The 27,699-nt window shown below is 39.5% G+C and overlaps 1 protein-coding gene across 2 annotated transcripts in view; it reads right to left on the bottom strand.

Moving 5' to 3' along the window:
• The window catches only part of LOC121503574 (glutamate receptor ionotropic, NMDA 2B), a 276,993-nt gene that overhangs the window by 27,568 nt on the left and 221,726 nt on the right, over positions 1–27,699 (bottom strand). For both annotated transcript variants that reach the window (XM_041778041.1, XM_041778042.1), the window contains 4 exons: positions 24,198–24,406; positions 23,658–23,829; positions 11,349–11,502; positions 7,161–7,286 (listed from right to left, as the gene is read on the bottom strand). In XM_041778041.1, coding sequence (XP_041633975.1) covers positions 7,161–7,286; positions 11,349–11,502; positions 23,658–23,829; positions 24,198–24,406 — 661 coding nt within the window. The remainder of the gene's footprint in view (positions 1–7,160; positions 7,287–11,348; positions 11,503–23,657; positions 23,830–24,197; positions 24,407–27,699) is intronic.

The following is a 27,699-nucleotide window of genomic DNA, read 5'->3' on the forward strand; positions in this document are numbered from 1 at the left end:
TTCTTTCCAAGGTGGATAAAAAGATAAAACTCGAATGTAAAGTGATGTTTCATGTGTCATGTTTACAGAGCAGCTGTGGTTGGATGTATACTTTGTGACATATGAGGTTAAAGGGCATGATGGAGGATGACCAATCTGCTTTTTTGTTGTTTGATTTTTCATTTGATGCAGGGCTGCAGGGCTGCATGGTGGTGTGGGGGTTAGCACCCTTGCCTCACTGCAAGGAGGTTCCTGGTTTGAGCCCTGGTTAGACAGTGAGGTGTGTGCATCCGTTGGGTTTCTCCTGGTACTCTGGTTTACTCCACAGACCAAACATATGCTCATTAGGTTGATAAGTGACTCTAAATTGCTCAGAGCTGTCATGTTGCTGGTTTTGTCTCCATATGTCAGTCTTGTGATTGGATCAGTGACAGCTGGGATTGGCACTTCATCATTTTTTTCCCACAATTTTTGCCAATTTTAACATATTTTTGCCACTTTAACCCCATTTTTATCAGTTTAAGCCCCTTAACACAACTTTTTCTGCCTGTTTTTGCCACTTCCAACCCAATTTTTGACACTTTCTGCCTATTATTGCCTCTGTTGACCCATCTTTGCCACTATTAGCCCCTTTTTTTACCCCTTTTCATGCCCATGAAAAGGGGTGAATGATTGCATGATATGTAATGCATACCATCCCTGCAGCAAAAAAAGTTTCAAACTGGGATTTTGACATAAAATTTTATGTAAAAGAAATATTGCAACTTCTGTGCAATAGCGCAAATTTTCAATTAACTGCCTAAATTGGCCAATTTTTGACAGTATAAACCTATTTCTGCCACTTTTTAATCCCCCTTGCCATTTTAATAAACATATTTGTCACTTTAACCCATCTTTGCTACTTTTAAAATCCCATTTCACCACCTTTTTCACCTCTTTTTGCAATTTTTAACCAGTTTTAATTTTGTTTTGAGAAGCATGGATTTACATTGTTAAGAGGGCTGTATACTACAGCACAAATGAATAGACAGATATATAAATTTCTTTTGACAGGAGTGGCTATTATTCAGGTTAAAAATAAAATACTGATTTTACAGCTTAACTTTACGTTTGTCCTGTAAATCTTTTTTTTTAGGAAACTTTAAGTAATTTCCCTCAAACTAAATTGACTGTATCATATATTTATTGCATGGATTTATTTCACATTCATCTGGGAAACCTCCCATAGAAATTGTTTGGAAAGGGCTGGACTTAAAAAATTAATAGATAAATAAATGTTTAAGGTGATTGGTTGAACTTGGTTGAACTCCAATCAAAGCAAGCAGATAAAATGAGGCAGTAGGCGTGCAGCTTCAGTGGAAGTCTGAACTTGGCTGGCAGGTCAGTCATAGTTTACAATCATTTTAGCTTGTTGGTAGATAAAACTCATGCCAAGGCCGGTCTGGAAAAGTGCAAAAAAAATCTCTGCAAAGAAAAACTTTCAGTGCTGTTCTTTGTTCTTGTTTTGATACAGAAATGGGGTCCAGTTCTGACAAAATGGCCACTACACAACAGCCACATCCCTGCTTATCACTACACCCGCAGCTGCCATTGATATTGGGTAGTGCAGCTAAACCTCACCTGTTGCTACTGCTTCATTCTCCTCAAATGATGCTGATTGGTCAGTTTCACCATTGCACAGATCTCTATTGTTTCAGATTGAAGTTTTGCCTGATGACAGACATGGAAGCTGGCCAATCTAGCAGCTTTGCAAGGTTAATATTCTCTGGGACTTTTTTTCTGTATATCTAAAGAATGTCCACAAGGTATGAGGAACATTTTAGAGTTTTCAGCAGTAGTTACTGGGACTCTTAAGGAATTTTCTCTGGAAACATTGGGGAATATTTGACAACCTGCAGTGTTTTGGAATGTATCTGGAATATGTCCTAGAAACTTTTAGGAATGTACTGATACTTTTCCAGGAATCTTCTGTCCTATCATTACTTTCTGAGGTCAAAAAGACTGACTTTTTCATTGAATAAAATGACTGAAAAAAAGAGAAAATTTGGTTGTGATACCTCATTGAGGAGTTGTGGGTAAGACCAGTTGAGAACAACTGGTTTGGTCCCCAAAACGGCCTGCATCATATCAAAAAAGCTTTTCAAAAAGGCTCAATTTCACTGCAAATAACAGAAAATAAATGAGTATTTGTTGCTGCATGAATTTAAAATTAAGTGTAGTTGTTGTTGCTCATCTTTGCTGACTTCCATTAACCACCATAAGGCTGGGGCCCTCTTATTTCAACCATCGTGGCGCCCTTGACTGAAATCCACACATTTCCTTGACAGTAGTAATAACTGACTCTCTGTATGAGTTCTGATCTGTTTGTTGAATTCCTCCCTGAGCAGGGTGCACTCCGGTTCATCCCAGGCAGCGATTATGCAGCGATTAGCAGTTGGTTCACAATCCTTGTGTGGGTATGTGTGAGCGTGTGAGAGGGAAAGACAGTGAGTGTGTGTTTAAAGTGCGTGGGAGTGTATAGCTGTATGGAGCTTTTGTTCACGGACAAACGGAGCCGATGGTGCCAAGTCTCTCCTCTGTGAAGTTCGCAGTAAAGTTGGTTAAATGAATCGGGCAGAGAGTTTACAAATGTACGCGCTCTCCATTGATACCATACTCTGAATCCTCCGAGTCCAAACTTCGATCTGCACTCTTCGTGATACCCAAACTCCCACAGCGCTACGAGCAGATGAAACAAGGAGGAAACGGCGCTTTGGGGAGGAGAACATCGTCTGCAGAACATGAAGAATCAGAGGAAGGAGAGAAGCACACCCACTGCCTTTATATAGACGTGTTTTAGATAGAAATGTGGAAAAACATTGATTTTTTTTATATCAGTTTGGCTGTCTCTCTCTGTCAACTTGCCCTTTCCTGTCAGAGTTGACATGTGATTTTAGGAGGGATAAAAAGTCTGGTCCAGTATGAAGGAAGAGCCTCTGCAGGTGTGATGACGCCCATGCAGAGTTGTACCTGTACATGATAAAATGGCAGCAGCGTGGAGGAGGAGAATGAAATCCCAGGTTCAGCGAGGACGTTGAGGATGGCGGGTCTGCATGCAGAGGCGTTATGCGGTGTGTTTGTCTCTTTACATTGCTGTGAACAGTTTGAAACAATCCTTTCCGAATAATCATCCTAGGATCACTACAGAGAGGAAACATTAACCTGCAGAGCTCTACCTGTGCTGCTTGTTTGGTGCAATTTACCACTTGATGCATTACTCATCAATCATCAAACACTTTTCCTCTTAAGGACCAAACTGCCTGTCGCCATTCTCTCTGCATGCTTCAAAAATCCTAAATCAGACACTTCAGCAGCAAAGTTTTGATCATGTTTTGGATTTATAAATGTGGTGAATAGACAGTGATGACCTTGATTTGGACCGGCACTAATGCTGATGTACATGTCGGAGAGTTTCTGCTTGAATTTCTTTGCAAGATGTCAGAATATCCTCCCAGAGCTGCTGTTTTGATGTGAACTGCCTCCCACCCTCATAGATCTTTAGCTTGAGGATGCTCCAAAGGTTCTCAACAGGGTTGAGGTCAGGGGAGGATGGGGACCACCCCATGAGTTTCTCTCCTTTTATGCCCATAGCAGCCAATGTCACAGACATAATCTTAGCAGCATGAGATGGTGCATTGTCATGCATGAAGATGATTTTGCTACAGAAGGCATGGTTCTTCTTTTTGTACCGTGGCAGAAAGTGGTCAGTCAGAAACTCTATATACTTTGCGGAGGTCATTTTCACACCTTCAGGGACTCTAAAGGGGCCTACCAGCTCCCTCCCAATGATTCTGGCCCAAAACAAGACTCCGCCCCCTCCTTGCTGATGTCGCAGCCTTGTTGGGACATGGTGGCCATCCAAAAACCATCCACTGCTCCATCTATCTGGACCATCCAGGGTTGCACAGCACTCATCAGTCAACAAGACTGTTTGAAAATGAGTCTTCATGTATTTCTGGGCCCACTGCAACCATTCCTGCTTCTGAGCATTGGTTAGGGGGGACTGAGTAGAAGGTTCATGCACGACTGCATGATAGTTAATTTGTGGAATTTGAGTCAGGAGTGATATTGGACTGCTCTTATCTGTTTCTACACTGCTTATCAGAACTCAGATACCACAGACAGAAAAGAGACCCACAGTTTAAAAGTGTCATTAGATGTACTCAGTGCATCGAGTGAAGCAGAGTCTGATGGAAGTTCAGGACTGAGTGATTGGTCCTGAGAGGACTCTGGATGAGAAGGATCATCATCCGACAGCGATCCAGTTCTGTGGTTAATCAGCTGTTCATTGTCTTTGGCTAAATAATGACTCTTCATCAGCGCTCTTTATGAAACTAAATGTGTGCTAATAATAGGAACATTTTACCCATTGACAGTCTGAGATGTAAAAACCCACGGTGGTTTCAGTGTGAAGGATTTAGATGCAGAAAGGCTCTTTATACATCCTTTTGAGACCTGCCTGAGCTTTTTATTTGGAATACATTTTTAGTTTCTCTCACTTATTTGGGATGAATGGAACCAGACATGTGTAAAACCTAAGCTGTTGAACAGGAAGTAGTTTTCATCGAAAATAATTTCTGCATATGAGGAAAACAGGCTTATTTTACTGTACAACACTAAAATGATTATTCCTTTACTTGCATGGAGTCATTTTCACACAGAATATGTTTTTGAATACTAAATATGGCTGCTCCAAGTCCAAATGTTGTGGCTGTGTTGGCCAATTCATCGGAGGCCATTAAGTCAGTAAGAAATGGTTTCAGTCATTAAGAGACAGGAAAAAAAAGAATTTCCAACAAAAGTTCTGGAGATCTTTGAGTCTTTGATAGATCTCTAAAATATTTGAAAATATCCTCCCAAATTTACGAAAATGTACAAGACATTACCAAAAATTTCCTCAAACATTTGTTTTCCCAAAATCCCCCACAAAAATATACTAAATTTACTTTAATATTCCTTGATCATCTTATGGAATATTTCTGAAAAGCCTGTAATTAGGGATGCCAATATTGTTTTTTTTCCGATATCCGATATGCTGAACTTAAGAGATTAATTTTAGTCGATACTGATATTTAAATTTGTTTTGCACAACTAAAAATTCAGTCTTTTGAACACAATTTAAGGTTCGAGGATAAAAAAAGAAACAAACTTTTTTTCTTAAAACACCATTTCAAATTTTAAGAAGGAGGATGAATAATGAAAAAGATCTCAACTTGCATAGGGCTTTTTGTCCAGCCTGAAATTCCACTAATTTATTAGCTTATATGGCCAAATTTTACAATCGATATATGCTGAAATTCATGTCCAAAATATCAGATCTTAATATTGGCAGAAATTTTGATATCTGCTTATACCGAAATCAGGCCAATAATATCGTGCATCTCAACCAGTAGTTCATTCATTTTTTGTTTTCAACAAAAAAAGAAAATTCCTTAAATTTTCGAGCAAAATTCCCAAAATTTCAAGCAAAAATCCACCCAAAACTTTTGATAAATTGCCCCAAAATATCCAAATAAATTCCACCTAAAATCCTCCCAAACAACCCCCAATTTAAAAAAAAGGAAAAATTTCAAGAGTTTTAAATCCCCAAATTTACAATCACATTCCCCAACTAGAAAAGCACTCGGAGAGCGCAGACCTCCGCCATTAGCTGTATCTCCCAATAGTACAGAATCCTTTAAAAAATACCTGGATCCAGACAGTGATCCAGATCACTCCCAAAATCTAATCAGTTCTTCCTTATGCCATTTCTGACATTTCCTGAAAATTTCATCAAAATCCATCCACAACTTTTTGAGTTATGTTGCTAACAAACTAACTAACAAACGAAAAAACCCACCTGATAACATAACCTCCTTGGCGGAGGTAATAAAGCGGAAATAAAATCCCTTAATGTACCTAAATATTTCAAAGCAAATTCAAAGTGAAAACCACCCAAATCTCTTACAGAATTCTTGAAAATTTACAAATTCTAATGAAAACTAAAGAAAATGTTCAATCAAACTCTCTAAAGAATTTCTTACATTGCCCAAATGTCCCCTCAAATTTGAAGGAAATTCTGATTACAAATAAATCCCCCAAATTCCCAGGAATGTACCCTAAAATTTTTTAAAAGCAAATCCCCCTAAAACATCTCATTAAAGTATCTTATATATATTAACATATCCCTAAAAATGTTACTGAAAATTCCTGAAAAATTCAACGCAAATTCCCCAGCATTCCAAGCAAGTTATGAAAACAGCTCAGGAAATTTTCTATCATTTTTGAAAAGTTCAAATAGCACAGTTTATTAATATGTTGGAAAAAGCTAAATTGTCGAAGCAGGGAGGATATTCGACATTAATCACATTTATATACTCAATTTTGTAACTTTCTTTGTTTAACACGAGAGAAGCATACTTCTTCTTCTTCTGTTTTCTTTTTTATTGGCATGTGGACATAAATCAAGAGTATTTCAACCAGAGGTAACGTCCTTTACAAGTTGCAGGTCACTTGTGTTTCGAGCTCTGCCGATTTAATTTAAAAAAGCTGGGATATCTCTGCCTTGCACTAGAAATTGGAGGTTGGTGATTCAGCTTCAGCACCCATGAATGGCACATTTTTTAAATATTTTTGCTCGTTTCATAAGAGCAGAATAGTAGCAACTAAAGCACAAAGAGTTGTTGCTGTGAAAATGAAATATTGTCTCCTATAGTTGCAGTGGTGTGAACTGACAGGCTTTCAGAGACACCCGTGCAGTTGCATGTTTCAACTTGTCATACTGTCTGAGCTGGACTGGGTTTTCCTTTCACATCAACTCTTAGTTTCCATCTTCTCAATAACATTTCACATCTTACGGAGCATATTTTTGCAGTCAGGTGCTGAAAATTGAACTTCATCTTGGAGTATTATGCATAACAGTGAACATATGTCACAAATGACTATTTTCACTAGTTAATTCCACCTTTGTGTGCCTGATCATCTGCTGTCTTCTGAGTGGAAAAAGTGAGAAAAAAGAGGCAACAAGGGACAGGAAGAGAAAGATCTGTCCTCATTTACATATATAGCTTCCCTCCTAACCCTAACAGGTCCCACGCTTGTGTTAATGTGTGCGTGTTTCCATGTTTGTGTGTTTCCATGTGTGTGGATCTGAGGCCTCTCACCTCTGCCGTCAGCCAGACAGCGGTTGTAGCCCACAGGGCTGAAGTACTCGAATATAAACACCGCCACTGCTGACACCAGCAACAGCATCACGAACATCATCACCCACACATCGGCGCTGAAGGGCTCTGAGGGCGAGAGAGAAGGGAGGAGAGAGAGAGAGATGAAGGGAGACGAAGGATGAAGGGATGCAGCGTGGACGGACAGATAAGGGGAAGAAAAAAGAGGGGAGAAAAAAAAGGGGAGAAGATGGGGAAGAGACAAGGGACACAAAGCAAGGGAGAGAGAGGGAAAAGAGCCAGGGCGGCACAGAGAGAGCGGGAGAACAAAACAAGCAAGGGAGAGATATGCAAATGAGGAGCGGCAGATTGAGAAGAGGAAGGAAGAGTCAGTGGAGTTGAGTAGGAGTGGGAAATGTTGGAGGGCAAAGAGACAGAGAGCGAAAATGAGAGAGAGAATAAATAAACAGTTAGCCATATTATCATGCAGCACAGTCTGCCTCCTCATCATACACATACATAGAAGCTGGGCTCGTATCACTTTGTGTGTCCACTACATCGTTTTAGTTCAACTTCAAAACATGGAAGAAGGGACGTTCAACTAAAGCGACCTTACAAACATGCAGATAACGCTCTCAATCTGACAGAACCGTGGCTCAAATCTGAGCTGCAGCAAAATCAAACTCTGAAGAGAATCCATTGATGCCAATAAAACCAGCAAGAAAAAATAAGCACTTTAGTTGGTGGAAATGGGCGTAGCCTATCCTTCAATGTAACTAAAACAGAAATCACCATTCTGTGTTTCTGTTGCTGCCTTTAAAGTCAACATTGTTTTTCATTGGACTACATTTTAAAAGGATGAAGCCATTGAACTGTTATTTTTAAACAGTATTATCAGAATGAAATCAATATCAGAAGATACCTTCTTAAAAACGTAATTATCATACCAGTTAAACTTTACAACCCCTACCTGGGGACTGGGAATACCAGCCTATATTGGCCATTAATATTGTTCTGTATCTGCTGTTTAATATCGGCCTATATTGGCCATTAATAATGGCTGCATCTGCTGTAATTATCGGCCTATATTGGCTGTGAATAACAGCCTGTATTAATTGTAATTACCAGTCAATATTATTGTATAGATGAACTGATATTAGCTGTAAAGTTAGCCTATACTGGCTAATAATATCCACCTTAATTGATTGCAAAAAACAGTCAATATTAACTGTAAGTAACAGGCTATACTGACGACTGAGAATATCTCCAGAGGTGGACTGTAAATATTAGCCTATATTGGCTATAAACACTAGCTTATATCAGCTGTAACCATCAGCCCATAATGGCTGTTAATAAAAGCTTATATTGGTTCTAAATTTTGTCTCATATTGGCCATAATCTGCCTATATTGGCTGAAAATATTTTCCTGTTATGACCTTCAATATTGGCCTTTAACAGTGTAAAAATACCAGCCTATATTGGCTTCAAATATCAGCCTATATCAGCTGTAAAAATGGCCTATATTGATTGAAAAAACAGCCTGTATTGCCTGTAAATATCAGCCTATATTGACTGTAAATACCATCTTAAATTGGCTAAAAATATTGGGACATATTGGCTAGGACTATGGGCCCTGATCATTTGTTAATACTGGCCAAACTGACAGTAAATATCTGCCTGTTTGACTGTAAATATTGGTTTTAAAAATACTGGCCTATATTGGCTGTAAATATAAGTGGTAAAAATGGCCTATATTGACAGAAAAAACAGCTTCTATTTTAGCTGTAAATATTACTTTAAGTTGACCGTAAATATTGGCCTATATTGGCCATAAACATTTACCTATACCTACTGTAAACGCTAGCCTATATAGGCTGTAAATATCAGCCTATATTGGCTGTTAATATCACCTGAAAGTACCAGTCAATATTGGCTCTAATAATTGCTTATATTGGCTGTAAATATTTGCCTGTTATGACCTGCAATATTGGCCCCAGTCAGTGTAAAAATTGGCCTATATTGAATGTAAACATCTGCCTGCATGGGCTGCAATTACTGGCCTATATTGGCTGTAAATACCAGTTTGTATTGGTTGTAAATACCTCTGGATATTGGCTGGAAATACCATCTGTTGCCTGCAAATATAGGCCTAAAGTGGCTGTAAAAGTTGCCTGTTATGACCGTAAATATTGGCACTAATCAGTGTAAAAATTGGCCTATATCTGCTGTAAATAGCAGCCCATATTGACTGTGAATATCACCTGAAAGCACCAGCTTGTATTGGCTCTAAAAATGGCTTATATTTGTTCTAAATATTGTCTTATATAAGCCATATTCTATCTAAATTGGCAGAAAAAATCTTCTTGACTATAAATATTGGCCTTAATCAGTTTAAAACAGATTGGCCTACATTGGCTGTAAATATCAGCTGTAAAAAATGGCCTATATTGATTGAAAAAACTGCCTGTATTGGCTGTAAATATACACCTATATTGGCTGTTAATACCAGCTTAAATTGGCTAAAAATATTGGGACATAATGGCTATGAATATGGGCCTTGATCATTTGTTAATAATGGCCTGTACTGACTGTACATATCTGTCTGTTTGACTGTAAATGTTGGCTTTTACTGTTGATTTAAAAAAATACTGGCCTATATTGGCTGTAAATATCAGCTGTAAAAACTAGCCTTTACTGGAAGAAAAAAACTGCCTCTATTGACTGTAAATATCTGCCTATATTGGCTGTCAATATCATCTGAAAGTACCAGCCAACATTGGGTCTAAATAATGGTGTATATTGGTTCCAAATATTGTCTTATATTGGCCATAATCTAGCTATGTTGGCTGAAAATATTTTCCTGTGATGACCATCAATATTGGCCCTAATCAGTGTAAAAATATCAGCCTATATCACCTGTAGAAATTGGCCTTTATTGAATGTAAACATCTGCCTGTATGGGCTGCAGATACTGGCCTGTATTGTCTGTAAATACCGTGCTATGTTGACTATAAATACCAGCTTATATTGGCTGAAATTATTGTGACCTATTGGCTATGAATATGGACCTTTACCATTCACAAATACTTGCCTATATTGCCTATAAACACTATCTCCTTTTGTCTGTAAATATTGGCCTTAATTGGCTATAAATAATGACCTATTTTGCTTGTAAATGTTTTCTTTTATCTGCTGTAAATATCTGTCTTTATTTGCTGAAATGACCAGCCTATAGCAGCCCTTAATAATGGCCCATATACTAGTAAGCTGTAAATATCCTTCTTTATTGGCTGTAAATATAATAGTTGTTTGCAGCCAATTATCTCAAATGAGAGTTCACACAATATGAGAGAGACGGTCACCCAGTGTTACCAAGCGGACAAATCACAGGGCTTACAGTCTATGTCATTTCAGGGAACAGATCAATTTTAGCCAGTGAAGATTAGCACCTGACCTCATCAGATTTTGGCTTGTGAGTTTAAAGTTATGCCTGCAGGCTGACAACCAGATACCTTGGAGTTAATCGAACTGTTACTCCAGGTAGCTAATACCTGCTGCTAACAGGCTAATGAGCTCAGACAGCAGGCATTTAAAGTCTTCTTCTATCTTCATGTCTATTTATAGATATTTGTTATTGATGTCTTTTATCTTATGTAACTTTTTGTGTGGTCCTTCACGAACCTCCGCTTGTTGATCTATCAGCGCTGACATTTAATAGTTGAGTGTGGGTTAATGCGATGGATGTGGGTGAGCTGCAAATGAATTGCCCTCCTGGGATTATTAAAGTTGTCTGAATCTGAATCATTTTTGAGGAGGTGCACATCTGGCTATGTGCGTAGGTCTCTGAGTAGGTTAGGGCTACAGCATATATACACATCAGGCTAAACTCCATGTTAACAGATGGGACATGGATCAAACTGCAGAATCAATATACATGTCTCATTTTTTATCAAACATGATCTCTGTCATGATCGTTATTGCCATGCTTATTTACATGCAACTTAGAGCAAATGCTTTCTCTTCCTGATGGACAAGAAAGGGAAAACATAAATGAATAACTGCGATAGCAGGTTTAATATCTGATATTTTTCAGCTTCCAGTAAAAAACGGTTATAGCTTCTAGGTTTTAGCTTCCTCCTTGCACATAAAAGAATATAAAATTGATGCACAGTTACTCTCTCCGGTCCTCACCCAAGAAGGCTGAGGGTGAAACAGTGCCATTGCTACGGGAAACCATGACGCTGATTCCTGTCTCAATGAAGGGGACGGAGAAATCTATGACCTCGGATCTCTCCTCGTTGATGGTCAAAGAGCCGACGGCCATGTGAGCGTTTTTCAACACCACCTGGTAAAGAGAGGGAAGAAAGCAGACACAAAGAGCCTCCATTACCGCTACATCTTCATCTTCAAAATTCTCTCTAAGGGCTTTACGGGGTTATTGCTTGTCAGCTGTCACAGCAACAAAAGCATGAAATAAGAGCAAAATAACAAAAGTATGTAATTTAGAGGCAAAGGCAGTGATTTATTGACTTTATTCAATGTGACTGGAAAGGAGTTTATCTAAAAATGAACAAATCCTGTCAGGAAAAAACTGACAGGGGTGCAGATGGGTGCACTTTAGTTTGAAAGGAACACTTCAACATTGGTGAAAATATGTTTCTGTGATGTCTCCAGTTGTTTTGCAATAGCTTTAGTTAACTTTAAGGCTTCTCAAGAGAAAACTGGGCAACAAAAGTTGAGATTTATTGATCGTATTTGTGGAAATTATCATTTAAAGCAAACCAAAAAATTATAAATGGAATTTTACAGTAATAATTGTACCAATCCCATTTGAAAACAATCATATTGTGTAAATCAAACATACTCAAGCTGCATAAATCATTAAAACTCACAGTGCAGAATATCTTACTAATATTCAATTATTATGGAGTAGCAAAAACACAGAGATTTGGCTGCGGTGCATCCGCCCTGGAGTTTCAAAAAGCTGCCTTCACATTTACTCTGTGATACTTCATTAAAAAATAGAAATACAAAGCATGCAGAGATATTCAGAATTACATTATGGATACAACAGAGGAAATCAGAAGTCAACTTTGAAAAATAATCTAAATGTGCTTTTTATTCCCCAAATATTGCAATTGCAATTTAATATGTGATCATTATCAGGTTCCTCATATTATGTATTTTTCAACAAATTCAAGCAATAACTCGTTCTATATTATGTCCTACATTCAGCCAGGAACACTCATCTTACAATTAACCATTTAATTGCAATATCAATTTGAAATTTAACATGACAGAGAATGCTCTGCTCTAAAGATGCTGCCTGGGTTAATCCAGCAGCATGCTATGAATTTTCAGGGAGCACATAGCTGGAAGCCCCATATGGACAGATACATTTATGACAATGGGTAATGAAAACAATGAAATTATTTCAGTAAAGTAATTAATTAGCGGCATGAATCTCAACATGAGGGTGCAACAAGCTTTAAGTTATAAAGGAGGAGGCTGGGATGGAGGAGGTGAAGCTTAGTGAGATTAATGAGAAGTACATCATATTTAAATGGACTGCTGTGTTGAGAGAAAGAGCTGTGATTGGCTGTGAGAGCTGAGAAGGAATAATTATTATCAGCTGACTATCAGCTGATCGCAGCTAGGGGTATGATTTCCGTCAACAAATGCTAACCTTCATCAATATTAGATAGGGGTGTGAACAGTGTTTAAAGTACTTACAAAACCATTTAAATGCTTTTATAAATATTATTGTAATTGTAGCGATGAGTGCATAGTGTAGTAAAATAAAGATGTGGTAGACTATTAAAATGAAAGGTTTGATTTGAAGAGCATTAAAATGTAAAGTTTGAGTTAGACGAGACAAACTGTGTGTAAGCATTGATATCCTATTCAGTACAAGTGGAGTTAGTTTAAACATTTCTGAATAGACCTGAATACTTTCCAATTATGACTTTCAGCTGTATAAGTACATATTTTTCACTTTTTTTTTTTTTTGCACTTAGAAAAAAATGAAATCTTGTCTCGTCTCATCTCATGAGATAAGTGGTCTTATCACACTCCTACTATTAGATAGAATGAACTAGGGCAGAACGATAAAATATATCTATATCTAGTTGAAATTATTTGTGTTCATATTACAAATTTGATATCAATAGATTTCTTGAAGGGGATTAATGTTTTTCTGTCACTCATTTTGATGAAGAAAAACATACATAAAACAAGCAAAGGAGGATTTTTGTAAAATATTCTAAAATAAAAAACACTTGGATGTTTGCATGGGGGACATATAGAGCTAAAAAAACTTTTTCAGGCTTTTATAACAAAAACATGAGCCCCTGGCCTGTCCACAATCCTCTCAAGTACCAGAAAAGTCCATTCCCTCCATTTCTTTCTCCACCTTTTAGAAAATGCGTGCTAAAACAAGCTGCTCTCAGATTTTCCCCTCATTATGTCATGTGGGGAGTTAGCCCCGCCCCCAGGTTTGGGTGGCCCGCCCCTCCCCTGCAAGAAAGTTTTGCCCTACCCTCCTGATCATCCTATCAGCAGCCACATCCATTTCCCGAGAGAGGCGTAGTCAGGGGCGGGCTCAGGCAGCTAAGTAACATTTAAAGCCACAGACACAGAAGTAGCTCATTCTCAGCAGGGCTGAAACAGGGTTTTTAGACATGCAAAAATCCAATACTGAAGTGTTTTTCAGCGACAAACTTCACAGACATGCTTTGGGAACCTAAGACACTAATATAAACTTGTCTTTAAATGATCAAATATGTCCCCTTTAATTCTAATTAATTGCCCAGCCCTAGTTTCAATCTGCAGAGGGCAGTCATTCTGCATATTTCTAACAATATCTATAGAATTTAAATACTTTGTACTTGATTTACACAACAAAAACGTAACAACACTAATAAAGTCCCATAAAGTGTTAAGGTTTTCATCTAAACAAAACAGTCAGAGGGTTCAGTTGCTATTTAAAGTAAACATTTGGGTAAAAATGGTGCTGAAGTGCAGCTTTCATGAAATTGGTCTTGTATAATGATGACAGGAAAGTGGTGACAGTGACTGGTTTTACATATTATACTGAATAGAGAAGACTGAGCCTTTTAGCAGGAATGTTTTGAGCTATCTTATATATCTGCAGTAAATATCTAAGAATGTATGTTCTTGTTCAGATATACAAAGAGAATCCATTATAGAAGAGGCTGAGGAGAGCCACAAGTTTGTTCTGATGAAGGAGAAAGCATGTAGAGCTGTCACAGCTGCTCGTATCCTTTCTGTTAACATGCTAAAAGCATGCAGGCACTCTGTATGTTTGCTGTCACAATGAATTCAGTTAGAGGCCGAGAAACAAAGATGACACAATAGAGTCGTGGCATGTAGTTTGAGAGCAAGAACATGCGTTTAAAAAAACAAGGCATGATTTAAACTGAGGCAAGTGGGGCAAAAAAAGACACGAGAACTGAGTTCACATGGAGGAAACTTTCCTCTGTCATCTTCAGCTCAGTGCTTACCGTTAAACAGCTTCTTCTTTACCAATAAAAGCTTCAACATTGGTGATCAGCCTCTTTAGAAGGCAGAATGGTGCCTGAACTTCCTTAATGAGAGCAATGAAAAAACTACAAGTTCTGTACTTTCAAAGAGCATGCAACCAGGGAAAATCGTGTAGATAGTTCAACAAAACAGCATGTTAGCTTCCAAACTGTCACCGAATTTCAGAGTAAAATGGCCGCTGAGTGAATATGTTAATCAGAGACAAAGACAGAGAAGGAGGACAACACACAGAGCGCTCAGAGTGGACGCATGTGATAATCGTCAGGGGAGGAAAAGAGGGAGAAAGACAGAAAGAGGGAGGAAGAAAGTGGGTTACCACAGTGGGTCACGGCTGCTGGTAATAGCCTCTCCTTCCCTTACCTGCCTCTCTTCCCTCTACCTCTGCACAGGTAATATATTTAGCCACGAATTTTCTGAGCCCTACAGCACGGGGATAAAGTGGGACGAGTCTGTCTCAGTGAGTTAATAAGGCGTGTGTGATGACTGTGTGAGTCAAAGCTTCAGTGTGGATAAGTGAGTCATAAAGAGAGAAAGACAGAGAGAACCAGACCTTTGTTCTCAGGCTGTGAAGTAGGGCTGTCACTATACCAGACTCTTAAACTTTGATATGATACGAGGAAGAATCACATGATATCCACACCTGATTTAATACCACAGCAACAAATATGGAAGCATGCACCTACCAGTTAGTTCGAAAAAAATGCAAGAAAACTGGCATATTTACTACTACTAATAAAATGAGAGAAAAAACAGGCACAAATATGAAAAGGGAAGGACATAAAAAAACAGCCAGCAACATGGCAACACTGTTAGACTTTGCTCCATTCCTTTCCCTCAACCCTGCTGCTGAAAAACACCCCTACAGCATAATGTTGCCACCACCATGCTTCACTGCCGGGATGGTTTTAGGTGAGGTTTCATGAGACTGGAGAATCTTGTTTCTCACATTCTAAGAGTCCTTCTGGAGACACAGAGCAAGTTTTCATGTGCTTTGCACTGAGTTGAGGCTTTCGATTAGCCATCTGCCATAAAGCGCGGATCAGTGGAAGGCTGCAGTGATGGTTGTCCTTCTGGAACTTTGTCCCATCTCCACACAGGATCTCTGGAGCTCAGTCAGACTTTCATGTTGTTGGTCACCTCTCTTACAAAAGGCCGGCTCAGACTACACAAATTCAGCTAAATTTTGGCCCGGTCATCCTCAAACCTTGCGCCTGATTTTGCAACTCGGGAACGATAGACACTCTTGAAGTGTGACATAATTCACCACGTATCCAAGACGCCCCACGGCCACGACTCGACAAGACTAGTACGTTCAAAATTTTCTTACACCGTCGTCTAGTTTGACATCCTGACATGACGTCAACGATGTGAATCCTGATGCCGACCTACAGGAAAGCATTTGCTCCTTATCTTTGCATCATCATTTACAAGAGTCCTACTTTTCCTCCCTCTGGGGATCTATTCGGTGCATATTATTTTATTTTATTTCCGTTATCATATGCATAGCTTAAGTTCTATCTGAAGGAGTGCCAGTCCATATTGTTCTCCATTTGATACATCCATAATTGTTATCCATAATCCACCCACAGCACCACCAATGGCTTGTGGCCACACTACATCCTTGTCCAGACGGTACCCAAGGCCAGTGGTTTTCAACTGGTGTAGCCTCAGAACCCACCACCCTCTTTTACGACAAATTGCTGCCCAAATTCAGTCAGGATCACACTTGTTGCACTTTTTACCATTTCATTGCAAAATAGATCTACAGTTTTACTTGGCTGAAAAGACTCTGCACTAAAGATTGTCCCTGGGTCAGTCAAGCAGCATGCTTTGACTTTCCAGGGAGTGCATAGCTAGAAACCCCATATAATTTCTACGTTAATGACAATGCGTACTGAATGCAATAGAATTAGTTCAAAGCAATTAATCCACAGTAGCATGAATCTAAATAAGAGAGTGCAACAAGCTTTATGCTATAAAGGAGGAGGCTGGGGTGGAGGAGGTTAATCTTTACCAGCAGCAGCATGATGCATCAGTATTAAGCAATCATGGCTTAGTGAGAAGTATGTCATATTTAAATACACCACTGTATTGAGAGAAAGAGCTGTGATTGGCTGTGGAGGCAACGAGACTAGTGTTTAGCTAATTTAAAAATGTGCACTTTGGATTTTGAATAGAACAAAACACATGACTGGAAAATGAGACAAGACTGACGTGTCAATTTTTGCTAATTTTCCAAGGCTCTTGAGAGATTCTTATCGTGGGAAAAGACACTTTCAGATTGCAATAAAGGAGATGAATGAGTTGAAATGAAACATTTGAATTTTTACCCATAATAACAATAAGACAGAGTAGAATAAAAGGTATGGATGCATGTCCTTCAAAGACTGTTTGCCACCATTTCTTTCCAGATCTATCCCTCATGCATCCCTCTGAAAACTGCTCCATGACCCACTTTTGGGTCCCGACCCACCAGTTGAGAACCACTGCCCTAGGACGTGCTTACGCATCATATCCACCCCTTACTCTACCCTAAAGGTGTTGACTTGTCAACAGATTATTTTCTTGTGTCCCCGGTAATATGTAAGGACATCTAGAGCAGGACTGGGGTTGTGTCAATCCTCCTTCTCGCCACACCTACTCCCTCAACATCCCTTAAAGCAGTGGTTCTCAACTGGCAGGTTGGGACCCAAAAGTGGGTTGCAAGCTCTCTTTAGTGGGTCGCAAATGTGAGCCAGGAAAAAAGTGACAAAAACTCTATCTACAGAAGCCTTGTTGGGAAACAATGCTGGTTTACCCAAGATAACAAGGGAATTCTTAGAGAAATCACCAAACTTTCAAGATATCTTGGGAAAATTGAGTAAAATAAGATGTTTGCATGCACATTGTTTTGTCCCGTCCCTTTGTTTCAATAAGTTTTCTGTTCAGGGTCCAAACATCAACATTTTTTGGTGTGTTCTTTTGTTTTCATAGTGTAATGGTAGCAAGGAATACTGATTAACCAGTGACTACTAATTAATTAACATTAATGAAATAAATTAAGGGTTTTTTAAAGTTTGGGTCATGATTTCTCTTGAGGAGGAGGTGGTAGGTACCAAGATACCAGGGTTTTAAAGTTTCCTATGAATTTACTGAAAATCAGGAATGGTTAATGGCTTTCTGACTGCACAGCAACAGGAATAGAAATGCCATGCTCCTAATATTAGGCCATTTCCTGTTTTTGAGTATCAAAAATTACAGGCAAACTCCTGCACACTCTAAATTGTACAAATACTTTGGCGACATTTTGATGCTGACAGATAGAGTAGAAAATTTTGACAACCTCACAGTGAAGTGGACCTTTACAAGCAGAGAGAATATTACACATCTACTCTGCACATTATCTGCACTTTTCAAAGTGTTTGTGTGTTTCCGTGTGACTCCTCACTCATGTTGATTCTGTCAGTGTGTTGGTGCATGTTCACTTGTGTGTGCGCGTTAGTGCCTAAATGTGTGAAATGTCTCCCGGCGAGGAGAGAGAGCGAGTCCATCCAGCAGTGTACTCACTTCCTCTCTCGCTCCGCTCGCTCGCTCCATCTCCCTCCTACGACTTGTTCTCTCCGTGTTATGAAAGTGACCCATGTGGGTGTTATTGAGAATGAGTGAGCAAGGATCTGTGCTTGTGTGAGTCGGCCGGTTTGTGTGTTTTTATGTGACTGCTAGCGAGGCCAAACTCATGTAATCAAGTGGATTGGCTCTAATATTTTAGATTAGGGCTATTAGGGGCAGAGCAAGTCAATGCAGCCCATGAAATGTGACACCGACGGCCAGAATCGAGTTAGAACGGACTGCAGGCCGCCTTAAAGTGTTCTGATTTTTTTTCCCCTTTCGATCTATTGTCTCTCTGAGCTGTGGCAAATTGTGTAAAGGCGCTGAGTGATGTCGATGAGTGTCCAGGAGTGTTTCCAGGCACGTCCTATAAAGCGTGAGCGTGTGAGCAGCAGTCCAGATTTCGGTCCATTAACAGTGTGAGATATAAAGTAGATTTGGCCGGGTTTCAGCGGGACAAGGACACGGGTCGGTTTCGCCACATACAGCAGCTATGGCAGATTTATAGTGGGGGAGAGGGAGAGTGTCCTTAGTGTTAACACATGGAAACAAACTGGATTTGGTCCAGGTTAAAAGGAAGTAAATGGCTGGGAATCTGACAACTTATCACCGTTTTACCTCTGCCAGATTGACCAGTGACTAAAAGAAAACATACAGAGATCTTCAGAGGGACATATTACACTTGAATCATTATTTTAAAACCCATAATCTGAGAGAGTAGCTAAATCCTAATAATACCAAAAAATCCTAGAGTGTCACAGTGGCGTCTCTGATTGGTGGAGCCTCCTGCTACTAAACCCCAAAACATTTTCCAGTCTAAAAGCCTACAGATACGGGTATTCATTAGTACCTTTTATCGGCTAGGATCCCCGTCTTGATGGCTAAGTACGATTAACAGACCTCATTATCAAAAAAAAAACTGGGACATTTTGTTAAATCTGAATGAAAACAGAATGCAGTAATTTTATCAACCTATGTTCGACTGAAAAATGGCACAAAGATGAGATATTTAGAGTTCAAACTGATAAACTGCACAGTTTGTATCGAATTTAGACACATTCTTTATATGATGCATGCAACATGTTCTAAAAAGTTGAGATAATGTAATGTTTAAGCCAGGACACCTTACCACACCACAAATTATTCAACACCAATGCTATAATAATGTCTGTTCTTGTTTATATTTTTACCATTTGGTTGTTTTCTTTGTTTGTTGGTTTGTATATTTGTTTTGTTGATTTGATTGATTTTTGGTTGTGTGTTTTTGTTCTGTCTTCTTGTTACTGTATGTATGTACACTTCATCACCAATTTGAAAAAAAAAAATCTGGAAAAAACTCTGCACCAAAGAGGCAAGATCGGGATACCAAACACCCCTCAGGTGGCTCCGCATTAAAAACGGGCATCATTCTGAGATGGATGTTACATTGTGGGCTCAGGAACACTTCAGAAAACCATTGTCAGATAACACAGTACATCACTGCACCTATCAACGTAAGCTGAGGCTCTACCATGCAAAGCAAAAGCCATTTATCCAGAACATCCAGAATCACCGTTGACATCTCTGTGCCTGAGTTCATCTGAGATGGACTGACCTAAAGAGGGAAAGTGTTCTGTGGCCTGATGAGTCCACACTTCAACACTAAAAAGGACTAGCCTGGTTGTTGTCAATGCAAAGTCAAAAAGCCAGCATCTGTGATGGTGTGGGGGTTTATTAGTGCCAACAGCATGGGTCACTTGCACATTTGTGAAGGCACAGACCCTCTATTTTTTATTAAACCTGAATAATAACCACTCTTGTCAAAAAACAAATATATATTTCTATTCATTTGTACTATAGTATAAAAACTTCTTTAAAATCTAAATCCATTTTCCTTAAAACAAAATTGAAACAGGTTAAAAATGGAAAAAGAGGTTGAAAAGGGAATGAAATGGGATTTTAAAAGTCACAGGAATGGGTTGCAAAAAAATTGCAAAGTTGCAAAAATTAGGAAAAAAGTGGCAAAAATGGATTAAAGTGTCAAAAACGTTCTAAAAAAATGGCCAAGCAGGGTTAAAAGGTGCGGTTTATAGTGGCAAAAATTGACTTAATTTGGAATAAATAAGTTAAACTTGCAAAAAATTGGTGTATCAAATTGTGAAATGTGGTTAAAATGGGCAAAAATGAGCATAAATAGTGGTTAAAAGGGGTTAATAGTGGCAAAGATGGTTCAATATGTGGAAAATGGCCAGAATTGGTTTGGAAGTGGCAAAAAACAGGCAGAAAAAAGTGATGTAATAGGTTTAAAATGGACAAAAATGGATTTAAAGTCACAAAAATGTGTTAAAATTGGTGGTTAAAAGTGATGAAAATTGGTTAAAACTTGGCAAAATTGGTGTAAAGTGGCATAAGTGAGTAAAAAGAGGTAAAAACTGGTCAAAATTTTACAAAAATTGATGAACAGTGGTAAGTAATATTAGCAAAATTGAGTGGGAAAAGTAGTTAAAAAGTGGCACAAATAAATACTTTTAATATCAGAACCTAAATTGGACCAAATGACTATTTGTGAAATGGACATTTTACTCAATTTTACTCATTTATTTTCATAAAAATGGGTAAAATACACAATCTGAAATCATTTAACATATATTTGCAGTTTTTTCAAAGCATCTGGCGACCCCCTCTCAGCGTCTAGCGACCCCCTAGGGGGTCCCAACACCCACATGGAGAACCCCTACTCTACATTAACACTACTTACAACCAGGACTGTAATCTGTATGACATTTTGACAGTAATTTAGCGTCCCACCTTTTGTTTAGGGGGAATATAAAACAGCAGATGTGTAACTTTCCAAAGAGTCTGGATTTGTGGGTCTATCTGCATCTGTGTCTATATTCACGCATGCATTCTCTTCTCTCTGTGATCTTTCATGCAGAACTGTCTGTGTCTGCGGGACAGGAGAGAAGATGAAGCTCCCCCTCCCTCTCCCTAATGACCGTCCATCTGTGGGGGTGAGGAGGAGACGGCACATTATGGCGCTTTTAGTCGGGCTGCTGTGGTTTATTACAGGTGAGCCTCTCACAGCCTGGTGCCCACTGAAGACACTGACTGGCAGACTGGCAGGAAAACTTAAATGGCTTTATGTAAGAGATTAAATGAGTCACTTTTAATGAACATTTAACGGTAAAACTTCTACAGTCAGACGTAATCTTCCGGTGACTTCTGAAGGTTGTTTAAACTTCGGCGAGGGACGGAGTGCGCGTTCAACCTGTGAACTCTGGGATGCCATCGATCCGTTATCTTCATTAAGAAATCACCAAAGTCAGAGCGCACAGCTCGCTCTCGCGGGTTGAAGTATGAGAAGTGACAACGACCTTACCTAGGGAACAATGTCAATTAGGGAAGGTTTAGAGCTTAAAGGGAATTGCTGCAGCTAACTGAATCGGTGCACCCATGGGTGAAACGTTTAAACCATCTGACACAAGTGTTCGGCCTGTGGGGCAGAGGGCTGACCCAGAAAGGAAAGCTCATAATTCAAGGTATGAAAACACACTTCAGAGAAGAAATGAAGCCTTCAGGCTGCTCCTATAGAAGATGAACACAGGTGTGAGGACATACTGTGAAAACACGTATGCATCCTCCCTGATCCTTCTATCACCTTTACCTTCTAAGTCATCTTTACACTGGAACATCTGTGCAGTTTATAAACCTAAAACCACAGTGTTGGCAGTTTACTCTGTATTTTTGGACTATAAGTATTTTTCATTTTAGTTTTAGTCCAAGCACAGAGGTAGCAATGTCAAAACTTCTCAGTTAAATTCATTGTGGACTCCTAAAACTGTCAATAGCTCTAACCTTGGGTGTCATAGGAATTATGCAAGGGTGACAACACCAACTGTATTTGGGCCCACGGGATTTAAGGGGCTCATGGCAACTGATGGTAACTGGAAATTTCCACACAGACCATCTGTGCAGCGTTCGGTCTGCACCAATCAATCTGTAGAAATTTACTCCATTTTAATTCAGTGTTTGTATTTTCAAAGCATGTGTGTTGCATCTCTGTGCTGAAAGTGCTACTCTGCTTCAGACACATGGCAATTCTATTCATAATGGAGGCTGGGTAAGCATGTGTGTTCACATGAACAGAGCAGATTTACCAAAACAGGAAGTCAGGCAAAGCGTTCCAAACAAAAACCATCCAAATGAAACCAAACCAAACAAACCAAACCAGACCAAACCAAACTAAACAAACACAAACCAAACCAAACCAAATAAAACTAAACCAAATGAAAGCAAGTCAAGTAAGACCAAGACAAACCAATTCAAACCAAACCAAAACCCAACCAAATCAAACTGAGTCAAACCAAGCCAACCCAAACCTGTTGTAACCTAGCCAAACCAAACAATGCCAAATGAAACCAAAGCAGACCAAACCAAAGGACATCAAATGTAACCAAATGAAAACAAGCCAAACCAAATCAAATAGAACCAAACCAAACCAAATCAAACCAAACAGAACCAAACCAAACCAAATCAAACCAAGCCAAACCAAACCAAACCAAATCAAACCAAGCCAAACCAAACCAAATCAAACCAATCCAAACCAAACCAAACAGAAGCAAACCAAACCAAATTAAACCAATCCAAACCAAACCAAATAGAAGCAAACCAAACCAAATTAAACCAAGCCAAACCAAACCAAGCCAAACCAAACCAAACAGAACTAGGCCAAACCAAATGCAACCAAATCAGACCAGGCCAACCCAAACCATTTGGAACCAAGCCAAACCAAAACATACCAAATGAAACCAAAGCAGACCAAACCAAATGACACCAAACCAAATGAAACCAATCCAAACCAAACCAAACAGAACTAGACCAAACCAAATAAAACTAAACCAAACCAAGCCAAATGAAACCAAGCCAAACCAACCAAAATAAAACCAAACAGAACCAAAGCAAACCAAAGTTCCCTTTGCTGACATGCAAACAATCTTTAGAGATGTTCTTCCTGGATCTAAAATGATATGAGAACACTCAGTCTGAGTTTGATCTAACAGATGTATAAGCCATTCATCTTCATCACAGATACCCAGAGCTATCATGTCACAGCACAGTGACATAAGATGTTTGGGCCAATAGATATATCAACCTAAAAACTGGCTTTGTCTTTAGTGAAAGTGCTTTTAATGTTCCTTTTGTTGCCCGTACTTTAGTCCAAGCTACAGGTTCACGTTAAATCGGGTATTTTAGGGCAAGCCTGATTTTAAACCCAGGTTTGACCAGTGTATCCCTATGTTTTTTGAGTGTATGTGAAGTGTCTCCTCTGTGAGATACTGTGACCACAAAGACATAAAAGTATGTTCTCACCTCTCCCACCATGCCGTTCCACGTCCCGTTGACCTTCTTGCCATGTTTGCCGTTGGTGACTAGGTAAAGGTCATAGGTAAACTTGACTGACTTTGCGATCTTCTTCAGGATGTCTATGCAGAAACCTTTACAGCAGCGCTTTATGTAGATCCCTGACTCCTTGGTTTGATTCCTGCGTGGATAGATAAACACATCATTACTTTCTTAAACATGGACTCGTGTGTGATTTGGCAGGAAAAGTTCACTGTAATCATGATTTGGTATCTGGCACTGTCACACAGATGAAGTGTGAAGTGATTCGACCTCAGGCTTTGCACAGCTGCCGTGGGAAATTAACATCATTCAGAAAAAAAATGAGGCAGATGCCAGGTTTTTCTTTTCATTTCTACTCTGGTCACTTCTGCTGAGAGCCACCAGGGTAAAAATGGAGAAAAAACAGCTGTATCAATGTGATTCTTCCAACAATTTACAAGCTTTTTATTTCTCACATCAAACCAGTAATTCTGGCGCTGTTTTTGATATCAGAGCTCTGGTTCTCACAGTGTTTTGATCTGTTTCCTGCAGGGCACCGTGTTCCTCATGCACGTTCCACTCAGAGGATCCACGTCCTCCACGATGACAAACGGAGCCTCCTCCAAGGTCACAATGGACAGGTGGTCGTCCTCCCTGGTCGCCGCCCCTCCGTACAGTTCATACCGAGGCCACACGTGGTACTTCATGGACAGGGAACCGTTCTCCCATTTACCTACCTGCAGAGACACAGACAGACAGCCTTAGATATAAGGTGAGTCTTTTTGGCCAACAACCTAAATCAATATAGTGGGAATTAATGATGATGGTATGTTTATTTTGTTGTTTTTACTGGTTTTATTATTTTTTTTAAGTGGCACAAAATGGGTTTAACGTGAGAAAAGTGGGGAAAAAAAACAAGTAGTTGCAAATTGGGTTGAAACTGGCGAAAAGAAGTGACAAACCTTCACCAAAAGTGGCAAAACTGGGGTAAAAGTTCCAAAATGAAGTTTGTAAAATGGGCAAAAATGTGTTAAAACTGGCAAAAAGCAGTGGCAAAATAGGGTTAAAAGCAGCAAAATGGGGTTAATGGGGAAAAAAGGTACACATTTTGGCAAAAATATGCAGAAGTGGGATATAAATACCAAGGAAGTGGCACCAAATGGGCAACAAATGGAAAAATGGGTTAAAGGTGGCAAACAGTGGCAAAACAGTAGCGAAAAAGACTGACAAACATCTCAAAAAAGAGCAAAAAAGTGTCAAAAAAGAGACAGCAATCAGCAAAAATTTTTAAAAATTGAGATAGCGGTACCAACAAGAAGTCTCAAAAATGGGTGTAGGGTGGCAAGTCAATTGCAAAATGAACAAAAGTGGCATTAAATTGGTTAAAACTGAGAAAAGGTGTAAAGAATAGCCAAGAAGCTGCAAATTGGGTTAAAACTGGCAAAAAAGAAGTGACAAACCTTGGCCACGTGGCTTTCATTTGGAGTTTCTGCAAACTCCAAGGCTTTCTAAATGCACTTTATTTGTTTGTATGGCAAATCTTTCCAATATTATAGGGTGTCATTTACAGCCAATTATCAGTTGTAAATATGTCAATATCGTGTATCCTTACCACAGGAAAATCTGGTAAGATAATCTTTAGAACCATCTGATAACTGGTCATGAATGTGCAACTACAAGATTCTTATTACCAGATTTGGTTAAGGAAAAAAGGATTAAAACATCTCTATGAGTAAAATGACAACATGGAGAGTTAGAAGAGGAGGAGAGGAAACGAGACCAGAGAAGAGAAGAGGAGACGAGGGGACTGGGACCTGGAGTAAAGAAATGAGAGCAAGGTTAACCAGAAGGACAAAACTGGATCGGAGGAGAGAGAGCAGAATTCAGATCAAGAGGAGAGCTGTGGAGAGAAACAATGAGACAGAGAGAGAGAGAGAGATAAAAGGGGAACATCTTTAAATAGTCTGATGTTCAGAGGAGAAGATGACAAACAACCAGACAAATATCAAAATGGAAAATGAGGCAGAGAAGAAAAAATGGACTAAAGATGGAGCAAAAAGTCAAGTGAGAAAGCTGGAGATGGAGCTCATTCACATGCAAAATGCCGGCTCTTCTGCAGAGGAGAGTCCAGCTGTACGTCTGGAGGGCCCTCCAATGAATAAGCGCCATCAATTAGTCCATTTCCCCTCCACATGAGGAAGCATACCTGGACACTGTGCAGGGCTCTCTCCTTCTACAAGAGCCGCTGACATGACGGCTGAAATGGATATGGATCATCAGCTAATTGGACACGGAGTTATAGAAGAGAGGGCAGGACAGGGAGCCGGTGCTCGGCGTGTGATGTCGAGTTTGCACACTTGTAAAATATGCAAATGTACACTCACACTTAAAGCACTCCGGGGAACACAAAGTTGCCAAGAATGCCTGGAGAGGACAAGCTATGGCTGTGTATCTCTGTGGACTTCAACACAAAGGGCAGGCTGGAGAGAGTGATAGAAACGGGATGGAAAGAAAGGGGCGGAGAAAGGGGGTTAACATCAGCCCTGAGGGGGCTGAAGTGGACTGGACACTACAGAGTCTTTACACTAACTTCAAAGGTGCAAAGACAGGATGGTTGTAGAAGCTCCAACTCATTAGGATCCAAGAAAAGTGGTTCAGCTGGAAGTCAAGCTAAGAATTAAACATGAGCAGGGGGGAGGACAGGGGAGGAAGGGTGTTAAAGGCTGCGAGGGGGAGAGAGACGGTTCACCTTGTTCTGTGATCAGAGGACAGAATATAGATTAGAGAGGCAGAAGAAAAGAGAGGAACGCCGAGAATAAAGAAGGAGCCGAGTCGGAGGCGTCAGACGACACAAAGGAGCTGGAGAGTCAGCAAACACAGGTGCATGATGGGGAAAGGGAGCATCAAGTTTGGATAAGCCTGTGAATCTGGATTGTTCTGCTCTACAAACACTTTTTAGAGAGGTTCCAACTACTTTTCATCCCCTTTCTAAAGATCTTGACGAACAGTGAAGATCCCCTGTGCTCCACGCAGAATCACATTTTGACTTTAAGATGTTGGGATTCCTTGTTTCCCTTCTTTATACCCTCTCTGATGCCCAGTTTTCAGCGTTGGAAGATATGAAGTGTGTGAAAAGTTATGCTACTGATTGTAAAGCACTGATTGTTGATCATTTGCTAATCTAGACCACTGGTTCCTAACCTGGGGTCCGGGGACCTCTGGGGGGGACACTAGAGACCTTAGGGGGCCCCGGGTCCCTGTCTGCTCTGATGTCATTATTACTTTTGTTTGTTTTTTTTTTAATGTGATGATTTATCATACTTCACGAAAGTGTTTTGGGCCATCCTAAAAATTAAATAAATTTTCAAAATGAAGATTTTTTTTTTTTTTACAAAAGCCAACATGTATATTTACAAGAAACCAAACTCAGAATTTTGCAAATAAACCAGAAAAAAAACCCTCAAAATTACAGGATTTAAAAGTTGGAAATTTTGTCACTATAAATGAAAACGATGGTTTGATAACCTTAATTTACAGAAATGTCCATTTTAAGAGACATTTTAAGATGATTCTGGGTTAAAATCACAAGTATTTCATTGTTGTCAGACCCACTTTTTTACTTAATGATCAAAAATTCTAAGTTTATTGTTTGGAATGTACGAATTTTAACCCTCTGAGACCGGCGTTGTTTTTTATAACAAGAAGCAGACACGTATTATTCAAAGGTAAATAACTTTAGAACCATAAATCATGGCCAGGACTTGTTTTACCCCCTGAAAAGCCTCTGTTGTGCCTTTCCAATGATGCTATCCACGCCTTTGTAGCTCTAACAGAACAGTTTTTTAGAGGGCCACGACTTTCAGGGTCTTTAAAGATTGACTCCATACTGATACCTCCAATATTGAAAGTCTTTTTATCCATTTATAATCAATTTTTCGCCGCCATATCGTCTGTTTGTATCCCAGAATGCATTGTGACTGGGCTGTGACAACCAATAGCTGGCTGTTTCGTCGTCACGTCATGCTTTGCC

The sequence above is a fragment of the Cheilinus undulatus genome, linkage group 21 (genome assembly GCF_018320785.1).
Source record: "Cheilinus undulatus linkage group 21, ASM1832078v1, whole genome shotgun sequence".
NCBI lineage: Eukaryota > Metazoa > Chordata > Actinopteri > Labriformes > Labridae > Cheilinus > Cheilinus undulatus.